Source organism: Leuresthes tenuis, unplaced genomic scaffold, assembly GCF_036924035.1.
Source record: "Leuresthes tenuis unplaced genomic scaffold, fLeuTen1.0.hap1 SCAF_9, whole genome shotgun sequence".
NCBI classification, from domain to species: domain Eukaryota; kingdom Metazoa; phylum Chordata; class Actinopteri; order Atheriniformes; family Atherinopsidae; genus Leuresthes; species Leuresthes tenuis.
In genome coordinates, this window is record NW_027325363.1 from 8,584,184 (window position 1) to 8,603,010 (window position 18,827).

Consider the following 18,827-nt stretch of genomic DNA (forward strand, 5'->3'; position numbering starts at 1 on the left):
GAAAATGCAGCATTGCTCTTTTCTTTGTGCCATTTTAATATGGAAATGAGTAGTTTGACTAATAAGCTCTGTTTCCTTCTCTAATAGGGATCCTGTTTGCTTCATATATGACCCAATTTTCAGAAATACTTGTCAGTGCACATTGTACATAGTTGGTTGAGAGATGTTTATAATATTTGAGATACAATGATTTCCAATAGATAAAGTGAAATTATGTTTAACTTGCCATGTAACAATAAAGCATTCAGTGTTCCACAGCAGCATTTTTGTGTTGATGATATCATGGTTTTATAGGCTTCTATGCGGCTTCCCTGTATTCATAGCTTTCAGGTCTGTTTAGTTTAATCTGCCTATGCTACAGATAGTATTTGTGGTCCTGTGCAGAATCTGACTTTTTCAGTGCTTAGACTATAGGCCTGTAATGACTCTGTTGGGACAGAAAAAAAATGCTTCTTCAGCTCTCTTTAATTGGGCAAATTGAACAAGATTCCCTGCCTAGCTTTGTAATGAGGGCCTCCCTCTTTTCTCCACCACCACCACTAGCATCACCTCTACCCTCATCCCACAGTCTATTGTTCATGTTCAGGTAGGGTTAGAGCTGCCAAACGGCAATTGTATCACTCGTCCCATCTTTTGGTTTTTATTTTGTCACAGAGACCTGCTCTTTATTGGGTGCAGGCCATCCCTTGGGTTGTAAAAAGCCACAGTGCCCCTCCTCCCTTACCTAGGGACAGGGGCGCTGCCTGCCAACGATCAATATGCCACTGTCATTATCTGGATTTGTTGCGGTGGTGCTTGCTTATGAGGCAGCAATTAGAGTGTGAAGTGGCAAGGCCAGGGTAGGAGGCTGCGGCCATGTGAGGCTTTGCCCTGGAGTATGGAAATGTCAGGGGCACAAGCCCCTGACATTAAAGCCTGGAGTGACTTTGAAGATCCATAATGTCTGTGAATCATGTTCTGTCTAAGGCGGTTAAAAATATCAGTGGGATACAGTTAGTAAACACAGAGGGAGATCACAGGTATGAATAGCTGTGGACTCATGCAGACTCTGGAATACCACCTACATCCTGTGGAATCCACTTACATGCCTCCATTGTTTTATCACTAGATCAGTGGTTTAAGAGGAGCATAGCCTGAATGACAGAACTGAGCTGTAGCTTCTTTTACTGTTTCAGCTCAATTGAATATTTAAAGTCTTTGAGTGATCGACTGCCCCTAGCTGTTTAGATATATATTTACTGTCTCTTTGTCTGTGTGTGTTCAGGTTACTGCCTAGCAATAATTATAGTCCTTCATGGTTATGTCCAGCCTCATCTGTGTCAGACTATCACTCAGCTCAGATTGGTGACATTGAAGCATTTATGAGGGGGCCGGGGGCGCTTATATCTGGATAGTTTTTACCCCCCAAAAGGGTTATGTCCCTAGTCAAGCATGGGGATAGGCTGCCCTAATGTCTCATTTGGGACTGACTCTGACCCAGGGCTCTAAATCACGTTCAATTTTGGGGAACAATGAAGTTTTAGCCTCTGATGTGTACAGCCTCCAATTGATTTCTGTCTATAGCACTCAGCATACAGGGGTGAGGCAGTCTGTATAAGTGGAATACCCCTTTAAAATCAATATGTTTTTTTCAGTCTATTTACAAAGAGAGTTAACAAATATTGACTCAAATTCAAACAACTGAAAACACTCTTATTTGGCTTTGATATAGTTGAGTTGTTTTGGTGAATTTATATTCAAGAATTTTTACTCTGCTGTGTCCAAGTGAGCTTGCTTCTACAGTATGGCTCTCTGTTCTTCTCTCACAATCCCAGAAATCATGTCTGGTGTCATATCATTGTAAAATCTCAGACTAAACTATGCAAGAGTAATTTTTTTATCTGGCAATATGGTAAAACAGATGAGCCAACCCGTGTTAAGCCTAGATCTAAATATCCTGAGTGTCTGAAGTTGAGGAGAAAGCTGACAAATTTCAGTAATGTTTTTGTGGTCATAAGTACAGTGAGTTGACAGAATGTAGAAGGGAGAAGGAAGGAGTGAGAAGTTGGGAGGGGAGCAGGTTTAATTCTGATCCCCGATCCAAAATTGTATGAATAGGCAAGAGTGGAATTGGGTCTATACTCTCAGCGTAGTCTTGATTGTAATTAAAGAAAAAAAGCGGTATTATGGTATGTTATACATAACTCGTTTAGTGCTTTTAATAAAACACACATATAGATGTGTACACAAGTTGTTGTTAAACAAATTAGGGTGTGCAGCATATAATGACAAAGCTCATAGCTGTCGGCTTTGTTGGTTAAGCGTTAATAAGATTGTGATAAATGGAACAACAGCATGAGAGTGAACAAATCTTTATGTCTTCGTTTTTCCCGAGGAGTACAACCTAAAGTCTTTCTATCATCCCCATCCTCCATCACTGACCTCTGAACTGTCAACTGGCTGGTAAAGTAAGATCAGAGGAATTCAGTTATCATGTCTATGTTTTCATGACTGGATTAGGCTGCTTTGCAAACTGAGCTGTTTTCCACTCTTGTAGACAGAGGAGAATAAGCTTCCATAATAATATTATGCACAACACCATACAGTAAACCTTACATGCAATAAAATCTGCTAAAGTGCATACATAGATTAGTTTCCACAGCGCCTTTGCTACCTATTCAAACAGAAAATAAATTGCATGACTTAGAACAACTGGATGGCAAATGGAGGCCAAGGAGATTTGCGATGTCATAAAGAAATAGCTGGTGTTCAATCAGTGAAAATCCCATCTTTGTAATGGGCAAAATCATATATATATATATACAGTTCAGGCTTTGATGTCATCAAAGGCTTGGAAACACGTACAACTCGTATGGCATTCAGAGAGTGCAGACTTCTACCAAGACCTATAATCAGAAATATACTTTTTTTAACCAAATTAATCATAAACTACACCACAATTGTGAATAAATATATTCTGCCTTTGCCCATGCTCCACTTCTCTACCAGGCTTCATCAAAGTTGTGCTAGTACTTTTTGTAAAATCCTACTGACAGATATACAAATGCCTGTTTAAACCTTATGCTACCCAAAGATGTACCTGTCTGGAGTGGATATGAATGTGTTTACTGAGTAATGTTAACATATCTGTCATACATATACATAGGCCTGCAGGGTCTTTGTGAGGCCTGGCAATTTTTTACTATAAAGTTTTTTTTTTTTTCAAAAAGTTCATTGATTGAATGAAAACTTCAGTAAATCTATTAATTTTAGTTGCTCTAGTGGTTATAAGTCCACCAGTGCCTTTTTCATATTCTCTTGTAGGGTGATAACAATAAACACCTTCCCACAGACAGATGTTTAGAAACACTGACACAGTGGGTTTCATTACAGCAAACATGAAACCAGCCTGTCAGTTTTCAATGTCTGGACAGCAGTGCATAGCAAAGGGTTTAACAGTCAATGGAAAACTTCCAAGCTTTGCTAATGATGTCTATAGTTGTGGATCTACGGAGGAGAGCTGGAAAGGGGAAGGACAGTGTCCTTACTGATAAGTAACCTGGAGAGATACTTGAGAAGGCCTGGTCCTCCCTTCCTCTCTTTCCCTCCCTTCTGACTCGTCTCAAACATTCAGTTCTCACTTATTAGCGACTGATGTCCATCGCTCACTGGACCAAACTGTTTACCCTGTCCTGTCATGACAAAGACTTGCACCCAGTTATCAAGCACTGCCCTAGGTGGGGAATGACAGTAGTGATGAGTTTCCACAGAGGCAGATTAAGCTGTAATGTTCAAGAAAAAGTAGGTCAGCTAATTAGCTGCAACTCTCAGGACCCTGTGAGTGGGCTGTATTTCACCTTGACAGTGAAATTCCATAAATGACAGGAATGTGGTTAAAGAACAGGAGCTGAGATTTCTAATAAGAGTGGGAGGAAAGGAAACATTGGCATGAGATGGAGAAAGAGGAGGAGGGAGGCAGCTCACCCTGGAAAGTTTACTGTTGATATCCTTCAACTGAACATATAATGATTCTGTTTTGACATGTTAGTTTGTTAATAAATCTCGTATAATGGCTTTAAGGATAAAACACAGGTGTTACCCCTTATGAGTAGCGCTTCATCTTATTTATGAAATGTTCTCATGGGCCAGAAAAGCTGGCACTAATCTTATTTTTAAGTGTATTTCATAACAGATCAGTATGCTTTAACAAAAATGATGCACCCAGTGAAAAACAAATTTTCCATTTACATTTGGGGGTGGGACTAAACAGTATAGTATTACTGTTCTTGCAGAGGGTACAATCATACTGCTTTGTCCTGCTTTGGCCAGCCTTAAGGAGGTATTTTGCTTTCCAGGTTTGTTAACAGTTGCATTGTGCATTCATAAAAATAAAAAAATACATGTGGTCAAAGGATTTGTAAAGTCATTTGAGGAGTGAGCATTGCTCAACTTGTTCACTGGCAACACAAAACAACTGTACTGTTTTGTCAGTGAAGCAGAGCAGGAGAAAGTGCCATCCAAACTCTCAGACAGATCCGTCAGAGATCAAGTAAAGATAGTGGTATTAAAAAAAAGTGAAACGTTCCATTTTTAAATGGATAGTTTGTTGCACAATATTTCCTGATTTATTTATAAATCAAACACATACATGTAGTTTACTGGGTTGCACATATCAGCCTCAGGTTGCATGTTCACACTAATTTTCAAACAGAATCTCAAACTTAGGGCTAGTTTGTTCAGCACATTGCTTGAAATGAAAGTGAGACTAAACAAAAAACAACTGAGCTGAACTTGATTTGAAAAGCTGCAAATCCTTTACAGTAATCCCCACTTTTGCAACATTTGATAGTGTGCTCATATCTCTCTTCCTGTGCCTGTCAGTGGACTCAGAGGAAAAACAGGCGATGCATTACATACATGGTTTATGTCCTGCTGATTGAAGTTTCTCTCTACACTGAGCTCAGGTGTCGTATCCTCCATGTTCTCTCCATCTGTCTAGTCTCTTCCTTACTCCCCTCTGTGGGAGTATCAGAATATACTGATTTCAACATGTGTCATGCTGACTTCCATTCGCTTTTTTATTGTTCTAAGTAAACTCAGATTTGGAGTTTCGTGTGTCTCCAAAAACGTTGTTTCTGTAAATGTGAGCCTGCTCTGTGCATCATATTAAAGCCACAGTCTAAAAAGCTGAAGCAATACTAGTCCCTACGGCTTTTGCAATATTCAGGGTCCGTTCGTGTTTTGCCTGCAATATTTCTGAACATTTCTGAGACTTCACTGAGACTTTTCTCATTCCCTACACAGTGTAAGATTTTGTGCTGTGTGGATCTTATTCACTGCTGAATCGCATGGTTTGCATTTTTGGACAATACATAATGATGAAAGGTTTTTCCTTTTTTCAGCATAACTGATACTGGATTATGTGTATTAAAGATTTGAAGGGACGGGAGGAAACTGAGATATCTAATAGATCTATAGACTCTTTGTCATGCTGGAACAAATCTGTAAAACTTGCTCAAGAAGAGAGTAATATTTCAGTGAATGTCAGTGCACATGCAGAGATGTGTTTAAGAGTTATGAGTGTGCTGCATGGTGCTATGCTGTGTGTGTGTTTGTGTCGGTCACTGTATTGTATAGAAATGCGTCTGTGTGAGCGCCTGTGTGGGTGTTATTGCCAAGGCTAGTGCAGAGCAGAGCACAGCTTAATATCTATGTTTGACATAGAGGCCCATTAATAAGGGCCTGATCCGAGCTCAGTGACAGGACTGCTGACAGAGGTGGATCATGGGGAAGAATCATGCCCTGCTGAGGGAGCCTGTGCTGCAGGTACACCCATCCTGCCTTCCCCAGGTGTCATTACAGATCCTGGGGAGGGAGCAGAGGAGGGAGGGACGCTACTGACATCTACATTAATCACCCCTCCACACATCACACACCACCTCCTCCCGCCTCCAGCCCCTAATCATCCCCACACAGAGACCCAAACTAAGTAAGGGGATACTCAACCATGAAAGATATCCAGCTAAGAGCTCCCCAAATACCACTCTGATCTGATCATGAGTGATGTTGCTACCTGAACCTCTGACCCGCCACACAATTAAAAACACTTTTCTCTTTCTCCTACAGATGCACAAGAGGCGATTGCGTGGAAACTACATGTTTTGTCACTGTCTGTCTTTGATTCATAGTTTGCATTTGAGTTGTGCTGTGGTTACATGCAATTAAAATGCAACAAATGCCTCTGCTGCAATGTCTAGTACACAAGCCCCAAGAGTGTGCTGCTGCTGCTGTACACACTCCTGACTGTCTCATAGATATCAAACACTCCAATTGGGGACCCCCTATTGATCCCCAGCTACGCTTTTATCAACAAGAACAGCAACATTGTACTATGTGTTCACAGTGCCTCACCATAAACTGAACCATCAGGCATGACACTTAATCAGTAAAGGAAAAAATTAGATTACACAGTAATTAAAGGATGCAGCACTTTGTATCCTATAGTATAATTTTCACTTCATACATACATAAACACATACATACACGTATATAAATATACCTAAGAAATATGCTGTTTTGTGAACTACTTATTATTAGCAGAAATTGTTTAGCTTAATTTGGCACAGAAGTTTAGAGTTTGAGAATTTAATTGACTGGCTGAGCTTATGTCACTTGAGTCATTGGGATGAGGATGGATGTGAATCACGCAGGGTTCATCAATGGGAAGATGTTAGGACAATAATTGGAGGTTATCTAATTGATTATTAGTTTTCATTCTGTTAAAAATGCATGCATGCACAAAAATGTGACAGTAATTGTGGTATCTATTGTGGTATCTATGTTGATCTATTTCAACATCTGTTGAACTCTCTCTTTCTGTCTTTGAATGGAAAACTAGATGACCCCTATGCTATGCTACAAATCTTTGCAAGAGTTTTTTTTTCTAAAGGTTTTTCACATATCTGGTTTTTGTGTTTTGCTTCGCCCTGACCAACATCACGCTCATTTGTTTGTTTACACCTCATCTGCATGCTCTCAGTTTTTTAAATGAAACAACTAATCAACCTTGAAAACCCTGTGCGAAAGTAATATTATAAATGTCACCCTAATGAAAGATTTGTGATGTGTTTGCAACAGTGGAATGAAGCATGAGCTCATATCATAGTGTCCATGAGTTATCAGTCCATTGCTCCCCCCCAATCTAATTTTTATGTAACTTGCCGTGTCCTGAGCAAACACAGCCTCCGGTTTAATTAGAATAAATCCACTTTGAGCTGATATTTAGAAACCCGGGGAATATCGCTGCCTCTGCAACAGATAAAGTGATTGAGAGTGGGGAATAAAAGGCTGGGCTTGAGGGAGAATTACACTCTACTTCCTTTTCCATCAATGGAGCCACCATTGTTTATGTTTGAAGTGGGCTTTTCTTCTTAGTAAATGACCTCTCTCCAATTCCCTTTTTTTCTCTCTTTTATTTCCCTTGAACCTTCAGCAACACTGATGACACAATAAATTTCTGTTTGGCTCTTTATTCATGTGGTCACGGCTGCACGCATCTGGCAGAATCTAGGACACTATGGAGACACTGAGAAGACAGCATTTGCATGCGGCTCACAAACATATTAGAATATGAAGACAAATCGCTGCGTCTGGCCAGCTGACAGAGCGGCCCGCAGTGTGAGCCAGCTAACAAACTTACAACATGCTGCTGTTCCCAGTGAGGCCTTTACAGGGCAAGCTTCAACATGTAGCTCAGCAAACAAACAGAAGAAGAAAAAAAAGCCATGCGGAGCCAAAGCTGTTATTAAAGGCGATAGAAGTGTTTCCCTTTGCCAAAGCCTTTTTGTCATGGTGTTGGCCTGTATTTCTCAAAGACATCTTCAGAGAACAGACCCTGGACTTTGCTGTATGGATGTCTTTGATGTAAATCATAAAATGATAAATTCAAGCCTTTTTAGGTCACACTCCTGCCAGTGTTGGATCTGAACTGGTAAAACGTAAAGAGTTAACTTCTTAAATTGTTCCTTTGACTTTGATGGATAAGAAGTAGAGACGGTTCAATAAATTATTAGGATGGAATTCATTGGGAAAAGAAAAAAATGTAATACTTTGGTACAAATTTTGGGGAAACTTTTGTTTTGAATGATAATTATGGACTTGTTGCATTGCTCCTGTAGATTAGACTTGTTCTTTCCTACATACAGACAGATGTAATGTACATTGTCATCTGTTGAAAAAGCCCCCTGGTGTAACATTAATCAGGTCTTCTTAATCCAGCATCTGAAAACAACAAAATGCATGCAATGCCACAGTCCTATTGTATAAAATCACTCAGCTGTGCATTATTTTGCTGTTGGCTCTGCATGCTGTCCCCGTCGTTTCATACCTCTTGATAAGGCTGTTTAAAAAGCAGTAGCAAAACTATTGTTCAAGTTGACACCAGTAGGGGGAGCTCACAGTTCATAGCAATACACCACATTCATCAACATCTTTGGCCCTATTTTTTATGTGTTCAAACATAGTGCCTAAATTTGTCCTTGATTAAAAATTGGATTGTAGTGATTTTGCCCCGTGCTCGCTGTGTTATGTGTGTATCTGCCCACTTTGCTCTAAAAACACTTTTATACGTTTATATCGTTGGTGTAGTGGCTCAGTATATTCGTGATTGATTCTTCTGACAAAGATGAGATTTGCAGTTCTGCCTCAGTATCTCAATACATTAGCATCCACATAGTAGTTCTTGTCTATTTCCTCAAAATATTACATTTTGAGTCTCAACATAATCTGAAATTATGAATTGCAATGTTGGGGTCCAGATCATAGTTTATCTTGTGTTATCACATATTCTACCTGTTGGCTACATTTTATTTTTTTAAAAATGACAAACTGCACAGGCTGTACACACTGCAACCACTCTGCCGAAAACATAAGGGCTCGACTGTATATTTTCAGACAACTTTTGTTCTCTAATCTCTGTCGGTTTTTTTGACCACGTTGTGTGGTAAACAGTGGTCTCGTGTGCTTAACGTTTACCCTAAGTAAAACTATAAATCATATGTAAACATGCAAATACACTGAAATTATTGTTATGGGTTTGTCTTCCCACTCATTGCATCCTTTCCTGGATTGATCCTCTTGATTACCAAAACTTTAAAAAGATTTGGACTGAGATCCAGTCTACTCTCTACTTTATATTCCTACAAACTGCTGCTATCTCCCCCTCTCGCTGCTAAGGTACCGATCTGTGTTTTGTGGCAGCGTGTCAGTGTGGAGGGCTGCGGGCAGTGCCGGTGCGCAGAGACCGTGCGCTCCTAGCGGCCGCGCTGTTGAAACCCAAACGTAGAGAGGAGAGGAGGATGTTGAACTGTAGTATGACTGTACATTTGTAGCGCTATATTCCAGCCTAAGCACATGGGTCTTTTGGGAGCTGGTTTCCGTAATAATAAAACAACTTTTTGGGAATGAATCAGAGTTGAAGGCTGGTTTCCACTTCGGCTATCAGCCGAATCGTTCGTTGAACTATGGAGATATCGCTAAGAATTTAAAAGGTGCCAGAGACACTTCTCAAGAAAAGCGAGGACTTGCGGAGAAGTGAAGAGCCTGTACATTGGCATTGGACTGAAATTTAATTTCTCGCCGACTCTGTGGGTTCCTGCCTGTTCAGTAGGTCATCTTGGAAAATAGCAGAGATTGCGGATGAACTCGCGGGGCAAGCAGGGATAACCCTCACAGACCGAGAGTTTGGATTCAAGGTTTGCTGGATCACACCCAGAGCAGCGGGTGAACTACTGTTAAATGGATCCCCTCTGTTTTTGGACATTTAGACTGGCTTTTGTCAGTAAGTAGGGCAGTAGGACCTGTCCATCACTCCGACATACGCGGAGTAGACTTCACTGTCATTTTGGACATATTCTTCCGCAGTGAATTTGAGGATTTGCGCGTCCGCCGTGGATGTTTAATATGCTAGTATGGGTCCTCTAGCATTCATCCTTGTTAGTGGATTACTGTATTTTCAAGTTGATGGTAAGTTATCAAAGACGCGTTGCCATGTGAAACTTCTATGTAAATGGGTTAGAATCATGCACATACCTCACAGGTCGTTATCCCGAAATAATCTATGATGTACTTTTCTTTTTAAACACAGTTTTGATTTTAAAGGAACAGCTTACACATGTTTTGAGCAAGAAAAAAATCGAAGCATTTTTAAACGGACTTTTGATTTCTAAACAGTTATTAAGTCCTCCATAACACTTTTATTAATTTGGCAAACCATGTGACATTGTGATATTAATTAGTTTAGCATCACAGTAGCAAAAAAAAAATCAAATAAAATTGCCTACTTGTTCCATTCTCAAAACTCAAAGCAATATGACAAAGCCCTTGAATTCAACAGTTAGGTCCTTTTATCCAATGCAACCAATTATTGCTTTTCTGCAGGTTACATTTTATTTTTCCTCTATGCAACAGATGAACTAGCCTGCAGGCTTTAAATTCAGAATATTATTGAGTGGTTTATGTATTTTGAGGCAAAAAGGACATGTTTAATGATTTTCATTGTCTTCTGCTGTCTCTGAGACCTTGTGAGACTGTGAGTTTTAGAGCAGTCATATCTAAATAAGAGTGATTCTAATGTTCTGGTGTGATGGCTAAATCTTTATTTCTATATGACTTACTTTTTAATAAGCAGCAAACAAACTCTAAAAGTGTTTTAGGTGCCACAAATCGGTACAAACCAAGACAAATTAGTATATATCTGCTCCTGTGACCTATGATTTTGTAGTTACAGTGCTCCACTCACTGTGGTAGAAGTATTTCTGTGGTCGTTCTAAGAGCTGTGAGCATTCATTATAGTGTAAGCTGACTTCAACTAAAGCTGAACCACTGCCATAGATTTTCTTAACTGATTAATATTTAATAATGATGTAAAGAGCAAATGAGGTTGATACTAATTAATTACTGTAGGCAAAAGGCTCTGCCCTGTTCATCCAGACTGCCACTTTCACAGGCCTACAGAGAACTTGTTTTGTGAAAGAAATTTAAAAAGCCTCATTTGCAGAGTATATGTGACGTGATTACTCAGAGCAGTCGTAAAAATAGGACAACTTGGTGCCGAAAATCATAACTGGGATCGGTCCAACCTGCGACTGGTGAAATGATTAGTGGGATTCAAATGTAATAATTTTAAAATGCATAAACTGGTGGTCTGGTGTAATTTTATTGCTGCTTTTGGATGAGGCTCACGTTTCCACAGTTTTTTTTTTTTTAAACTCACAAGCCTACACAGACAATAGGGGGCTTGTTATCATAGTATGAGAAGGGAATAGTCTTGACAAATCACATGCTGCGACATTAAATCATCATTTGTGCATGATGATTCAAACATGTGTTTGCTTTGTATTGTTTGTACAGCTTAGCTGTATGAGAAGAGGGTTTTTTGTTGTCAGTGAATGCAAGAACCTGCAATGTCCCATTTTTTCTTTTCTTTCACCTGTCAACCCCTGCTTTTGTTGTTCACAGCTGCAAGTTTTGGTTCGGAGTCTTTTTAGTTCAATGTTCAGGCCTTCTGCTGTTAACAAACCAAGTCCTATTTTTCCTGATTTTTTTTCCTTTTCTTCTACCTTTCTTGGTGTCTTTTCAACTGTTCAGCTAAATCCCACTGGTTGCTAAGCAGTGGCTGATGGCATTGCGAGCTGGCCAAAGAGAATGGGTGTGCGTCTCTTTGAGAGCAGTGGATCTTCCAAGTCATTTGCCCGTCACTCTCCTCCTCCCTCTTCCTTGCTCTCCACCTATATGAGAGTCCACTTGGGCACACAAAAAGGCCTGGAGTTGTATTCACCGGATGGCAAAGCCCATAAAGCCGAGCCTTGTGAATGGCATCAGTCACTGTTTAGTGTTTTGTTATTGATACTATTAGTGTGGAGGAGAGGAGAAAAAAGATGATTAAAAAAAGAGAGCAGGAGGACCAAGTGAGTGTGTGTTGCATGTTGCCGCCCAGGATGAGATGTTCAAATATTGTTTTGTAAAACAGGTCAAATGTAGTGGAATATACCTCCAGGAATACGTTCACCAGCTGCCTGATTATCATTTAAACTCTGCAGTGTTGCATTAGAAGTTGGATTATATGCTTTGGATAGTGGACATGCACTCCCGACCCAATGCTATTCATAGATCTCCTGTATGCTTGTTTTTGATGTAGGAGCTGGTGACATCTCATCCATCCTGGGTGCTGAAATATGGCCCTACTTAAATCTGTTGATGAGGCTATGGAGGCAGCCAGTTGGGGACGAGTACATAGTGTGCAATCCTTGATCTATGAGCAGGGTTGTGGTTTCTCTAATGCTGAGTCAGGAGAAACTTAAACCTAGAGAGTGTATGTGCATATGTATGTGTGTGTAAGAGAAAGGACGAAGGAAGGGAGAAATAAAATTTGAGAGGAGTTGTTTAACAGTGCAATATTTTAAAGGGAAATGGCAATGATGATGCCCTATTACCAAAGGATGCAGGAGACTAACAGCTCTGTTGATGGTCATGATTAAATGAGAGAGGTTTAAAGCACTGGCCTATAATGGAAAGTAAGCTCAGATTAAAATAGTCTAGGTGAATGATGAGGCAGGCTGAGGTCATTGTACAAGAGCCATCGCAGTGTCTCGCCCCAAATGTGATTGTTCTGCTTGAGCTGGCAGCATTTAAGCAATGCTATTGTAATTGCGGTTCATTTGCTGCAATGGAGTTGCCATAATGATGACCCTTTATCTGTGAGCCATGTGAAGCCCCTCTCTACTGTCTCCCATAGTCTCATCACCGTCAAGAAAGTCGTTTTCCTCTGCACGAACTAGCACTACTGTTTATTCTCTGATTAACATAAACAATTAGTTAAGAATATAAGACTCAAAGGCAGAGATCATAACATGAAGTGAATGAGCAGGGAATAAGGGAATTGGATGAGGTGAGTGCATAGAAGTACTTTTGTGTATCTAAATGATATGTGTTACTTGATCAGTGACATGGGCCTGTCAGCTCCAATGATATCCTAACAGGAAAGTCTGGCCACTTTGTGGATCACATTTCAGCAGCCATCACTCCAGTCATTCAGGACACAACAGAATAGACTTTGAGATCTCTATTTTTCTTTTTAGTAAGTTTTGATAACTCAACAAGGAAGGATTCCCAGCCGTTTTAAAGTCTTGCACCACACAGGTTAATTTTACTTTGCATTTTTTCACAAAGTAGATGCAGGACAAGAAATGTCAGCATCAAAAAATGCACATGGCTAGTTTTTCTGTAAGACAGCAGGATGCTGTGAAGATAATATTGCCGTTTTATTAAGCTCCTCTGAAACATACCTGTGACATTTACAAAACAGAAAAATACAGAAAACCTTACAGCATTTGCCTAAAGAAACAAAAAATTGAGAGATTATAGCACAACAGACAAATTTACTGCAAATAGGTAGACGGCATCCAAAAAACATGCATGTCAGGTTAATTGGTGACTCCAAATTGTCCGTAGGAGTGAGTGTGAGCGTGCATGGTTGTTTGTCTCGTTTGTCTCTATGTGGCCCTGTGATGGACTGGCGACCTGTCCAGGGTGTACCCCGCCTTTCGCCCGATGACTGCTGGGATAGGCTCCAGCCCACCCGCTACCCGATTAACGGATTGACGGTATAGAAAATGGATGGACAGGTAGACGGCAACTATCATTCCTTCTATGATTTTTTTGTTTAATTCTTGACCTCATCCTTCTCCCTGTGTCTCTTGGACACACATACTATCATTGTTCACATATTTCATGAGGGTGGAATCCAAACACAGAGGGTGTTGTTGTACACCTGCGATGGCAGTCCGTAGTGGGAGTGAATATGCAGGCATGTGGGTAAAACAAGTTTTAAGTGCCTTCACCTGTCTCATACACCTGTACTCGAATAATACACACCTGTGCTTTCCATTTGGGGCCCCAAATATAAACCCTTCTCTGTTCGGTCACTGCCTCTGTTTCCAAAACAGCTTATTAAGAGGCAGGCCAGCAGAAAATGCTGATCTAATTACTGTTATATAATCCTTGATGAGTAGATGATAGTGAATGAACCCTCATTGATCATTTGCTAAAATCCCAATAGCAGTAATGACCAAGTGTATGTCAGTGTGGGATAGATAACTCAGGTTGAGCGTGGATGTGATGAGCAATCTTATCAATGTAAAACTTGATAATCTTAAGAGTATGGCAGAATAAGTGTAGCAGAAAAAACATGTTTGTCTTATCATTGTTTTTATGTTGCTTGCTGAACTGAAATGTTGTCTTAAGAAGCATTTGTTCAGTGTGTCTACTTACCCTCATGCTGCCCTGTGTTGGGCTGTCTTAGAGCAACCTTCAGATAAAGTGGAATGGATGTCAAGGTTGAATGACTCACAGAGGTACATACAGCTAGATAATACATGCTCATGGGTTCAAGCCCACACACACATGATGTAAACACAGAGAAACATCCCAGTCGATACTGGGCAGACATGAAGAGATTGTAGTCCCTCTAAGCAGTTTAAATTTTTACTGTGTCATAGGGTATTTTTTGAGTCAGATAAATTTTCCTAGTTGTATTTCCTCTTGGTTTATTCATTCAGTAACATCTCCTCGTATTCTTCATTGTCAAGAGTTTGTGTGACAGTCGCACCTGAGCTGAGTATCTCACCAGTGTCTTGAATGAGGTGAGGCCTTGTGATAAAAATGCATGAGCTGTCTTTCACTGTGACATATGTGAAGATGGACAGCCAGAGCGCGACACTTGAGCACACATCTGTCACACACATCAGAGGCCCAGCTCAGCTGTTAAGAGAGGTGGAGCCACAGAATAAGTATCTTGTTCCACCACCTTCATCCCCAACTTGGTCTATGTATCAGACAGCCATGACATATTTTAACCTAGTAGAAGTACATGGACTCAATTCTGAGGGCCATCACTTTTCAAACTGATGTTTAGGTGAAACTTTCATCTGGAGGTCTTCTGAGAGGCCTGTTTTTCTTGTGAACACACTGATATATCCTTGCATGTAGGACAATTTCACACTCATAGCTGGCTTCCATGCTCATCACATGAACACTGCATATTTAAAGTTGTTCATTTCGGAAATGGCAAATAATGTAAACTTGTTTTGTCTGGTTATATACATTACTATAAATGATTTCCTGTGATTCTTTTTTTCTCCTTTTTTTGATTTGCTTGTGTTTAGTCTTGGTAATTATCCATAACAGGAGACTATGTTACTTCTATTTTCTAACGCTTTTACACATCAACTTAACATGGAAGAACAGTTCACTTGCTACAAATGCAGTCCAGGCAGCATGATTTTTCTGCTTCGTCATTCAAGGAAGTCTGGACAAATATTTGAATCCACAAATAATGAACGCTGCAATGTGTCGGTGTTGTAGGAACCTATTCTTGCTGTGTCCCCGCTGCAAAAAACACGACACCTTGCTGCTTTGTAAGCCCAGCAACCATGACCTGGAGCAAGTTAATTTACTGTATATGATAACTCCAGGTGAGACCTGCTTTGGGTCAAAGTCTTTGTGTGGAACGTGCCATCGGCCAAGTGTCATAACCATTATTGCGGATAGGAAAAAAGCAATCACACCCCTGGAACACTGAACTCTCCAGGTTCACTTCCAGGGTAGTGATGATTTCTTTTCAGCAAAGCTGCACACAGGCATTTGTCACTGAGAGATCCAGTAACACATAGCTAGTTGTGGCGCTATGAAATGTAGTGGGCGTACATGTGTGAATGTTTCTGAACACTATCAATAATGTCAAAGACTTTTTTTGTGTTAGTATGGTTATATGGGCCTGTGTAAATTGAATGGGTCATTCAAGCTCTTATCGCTCTCACCCATGACCCTGCAGCCCCAGATGAAGTGTCTCACGGTATAGAAATTTAATAAATCTCTTCTTTACTTGCTGTGCTGCTCCTTAAAAAAACAAGCATTTAGCTGTAAGAGCCATTTGATTACCTTGCTCTGCTCTATGAGGCCATCACCTGGATGGATTGTGGCAACAGCTCTTATTCCTCATGTTCACATGTGGGGCTAAGGACTGCTGGAGTGACTGGAGGTGTTGGCTGCGAGTACACAGCAGTGTGTTCACTACAGGTCAGCACCCATGGCGAACCTCCAATTATCACTTCTCAACACAGTGTGTCATGGACACCTGAAGGCTTTCTCCTCTACCCCCAGCAATAACGCATTTATTTATTCCGCCCAATTCAGTCTGCAGTGACAACTCAGCAATGCAGGTAAATAGATTACAGTGCTTGAGGGAGAATCAATTGTTACCATTAATTTTGTAGCACTTCCTTCAGTGGGAACAGTCAAGTGGTTCCCACAGTTGAAAGTGATCTAATTTTTGGAGCCATCTGTGTTTATACCTGTGTGCACATTACATGCAAGCAGGTGTATCTTGAAAGGATGAGCATTAACACTTCTGCCTGCTTATCTGATTTCATAGCACATTTACAGTGATAATGAACAGTGTGGAGTGACAAGTTTCCTCCTGATGTATGAGTGGAGTATGTGGATTTTACCTTCAGTGTAGGGTCTCTGTACAGTATTAGACTTAGAAGGTTAAACTATTAGTCATATAGTTTCATGTGAATGTTTTAATTTACCTCCTAACTACACAGCTTTAACATCAAGGTTCAGGTCAAACTGTAAAGCAGAGGCAGAAAAGCAAATGGCCGAGCCAATAATGCTCAAAATGATCTGTTAAGAAAGAGAAAGAGATGAAGAACGCCGGGTGATGCAGTGAGCTACATGCTCGAGTGGCCCCAGCATCGGAAATCATTTAATCTGCATCACACAGTTTAGAATCCCTAACAGTATCCTGACAGACCCACAGAGCTGGGGCTATACTCCATACACTAATCTGCTCCTACATAGAGAGCAAGCGGCACTCTTATCAACACTTTTCACATTTGCTATAAGTAGATCTAAACTGATCTCATGTCCTCCTATTTTCCCCTCTTCACTGTTTTGCTTCAAATCAGCACTTTTCTCGGCACTTTTGAGACAAGGCATCTGCTGAAAAAGCGATAACATCAACTTTTTTGCTTGTAGCTTCTGATAGTAGAATGAAGACTGGGAATGAGAGTTGTTTGTTAAAAACAAGGTGACTGCTTGAAATGCAAGCAGCCCTTTGCAGCAAAATCAGATATTCAGTTTCCCACAGTTATCTATTTATATATTCCGTCTGTATGGGGGAGACAGGGCAAGTACACAGATGCTAAGTCAATATGACCCCCACCTTGCCACTGCCCGAAATAAACTCAGAGTGGAATTCTATCTGATATTTGTTGGAGTCAGGCATGAATGCATTGAGAGGTTGAGAGGAGCTCATAGAATTACCCCCTGTGTTTGCTTTTAGAGTATAGATCTTAGTAGGAGAAAGGAGGGGGCAGTATGCAGAGCACTGAGGTGGAACAGAGCCCATCATGTGAGCTCTGTAGCTAACAAGCTCAAAACCCCTTGGTATATTTCAACAGAATTTGAAGTTGAAGACCCTTCGTTTTATCTTCTGTATCTTCATTGTGAGTGTTTTGCTTTGGTGAGTGGCAGGCTGGATATACTTGGCTGGTGCGGACTGCAGATACAGTTTGGTGTCTTTAGAGACACTCCACTGAGATGAGCTGTGTGTCTGGTGTTGGGGGATACTGGAACTCATGCCCTGTGCTGCTACTACTTCCTGGAGTAAAGAAGATAAATCTCAGGTACAGAGCGAGCTGAATGTGTCACGACAGGCCAGTGCTAAGGTGTGGATGACCAGTAACATCATTCTTTCACCACCCTCAGTTTTCCCTGCTGCTCTCTCACATTTCCCCTCTGATGACATGACGGATATGACTCCGTCACCCTAACAGTGAGTGTAGGTTGTAACAGGAGAGGAAGCAAGTGAAATAAATAGAAATACTGGGCGGTAAAGGCAGATAAAGATTGGGGGGAAACAGTAGAGTGAGAGGTTTTTTAGAAGAAAAATATTTTTCAGAATTGACTACATGGATCTAATGCATAATTCATCAACTCTGCAGTTTCTTTGAGGTTTTCATTTTCTGTGGACTTTCATATTCACTTAGTTCACTATTTTTTTAACACTTTCCCTCAGAAATGTCTCAGCCATTTCACCATCCACATCACAATGTTACTGCATCTTGGCAGGTACCTTGGTTTTCATGCTTGATTTTTTTATGGTGCCTCAGTGACTAGAACTTCATGCCTTGGTCCAAGGTTGCTATTGGTTACCTGTGATCAGCACACGTCTGTTGGCAGAATAACTAATATCTCTTTGGGGAGCACTTCCTTTTTATGCTCTGCTTGAGACTGGTGTGGGTATTGATTTGGTTGGTGGGCTAGAATTTCTCCAGAGAGCTAATAAAAATAATTACAAAAGTATCATCAAAGAACTGACCTTCTGTTGCACACATGAATAAATATGTGACAAAGATAATAGAAAAGAGCACTTCTAGGTGTGTGGCCAGTGGAGGGATTTTGAGCTGCAGGGATAATTAACGTTTAAAGTATTTTATGTTGGATTTAAAATACTTTTTTTTTTAAATGTATATCAAAAGTTTTGTATGGCTTTTAATTTTTATGTGATGGTTTTTGTAACACAGAAAAAGGAACATGCTCAAATACTGCACTTTTCTTTGATAACAGCACAGCAAAATTTCATCCATTTCAGTGAAGCTGACATAAGTAGATAGAAAGAAAAGGCAGACAAGATTCAGCTTCTGGTTCAGTAACCCTTCTCTGAATTTATTCCCTGTCTGTGTGCTTGTTTGTTTGTTCTCTGGTTCCTGCTTTCCTCCAAGAGT

The 18,827-nt window shown here is 40.4% G+C and overlaps 1 protein-coding gene across 4 annotated transcripts in view; it reads left to right on the forward strand.

The window, feature by feature from the left end:
- Positions 1-9,306: 9,306 nt before the first annotated feature.
- The window catches only part of robo2 (roundabout, axon guidance receptor, homolog 2 (Drosophila)), a 152,811-nt gene continuing 143,290 nt past the window's right edge, over positions 9,307-18,827 (forward strand). For all 4 annotated transcript variants that reach the window (XM_072392165.1, XM_072392166.1, XM_072392167.1 and 1 more), the window contains exon 1: positions 9,307-10,002. In XM_072392165.1, the coding sequence (XP_072248266.1) occupies positions 9,948-10,002 (55 nt within the window). In that variant the 5' untranslated portion in view covers positions 9,307-9,947. The remainder of the gene's footprint in view (positions 10,003-18,827) is intronic.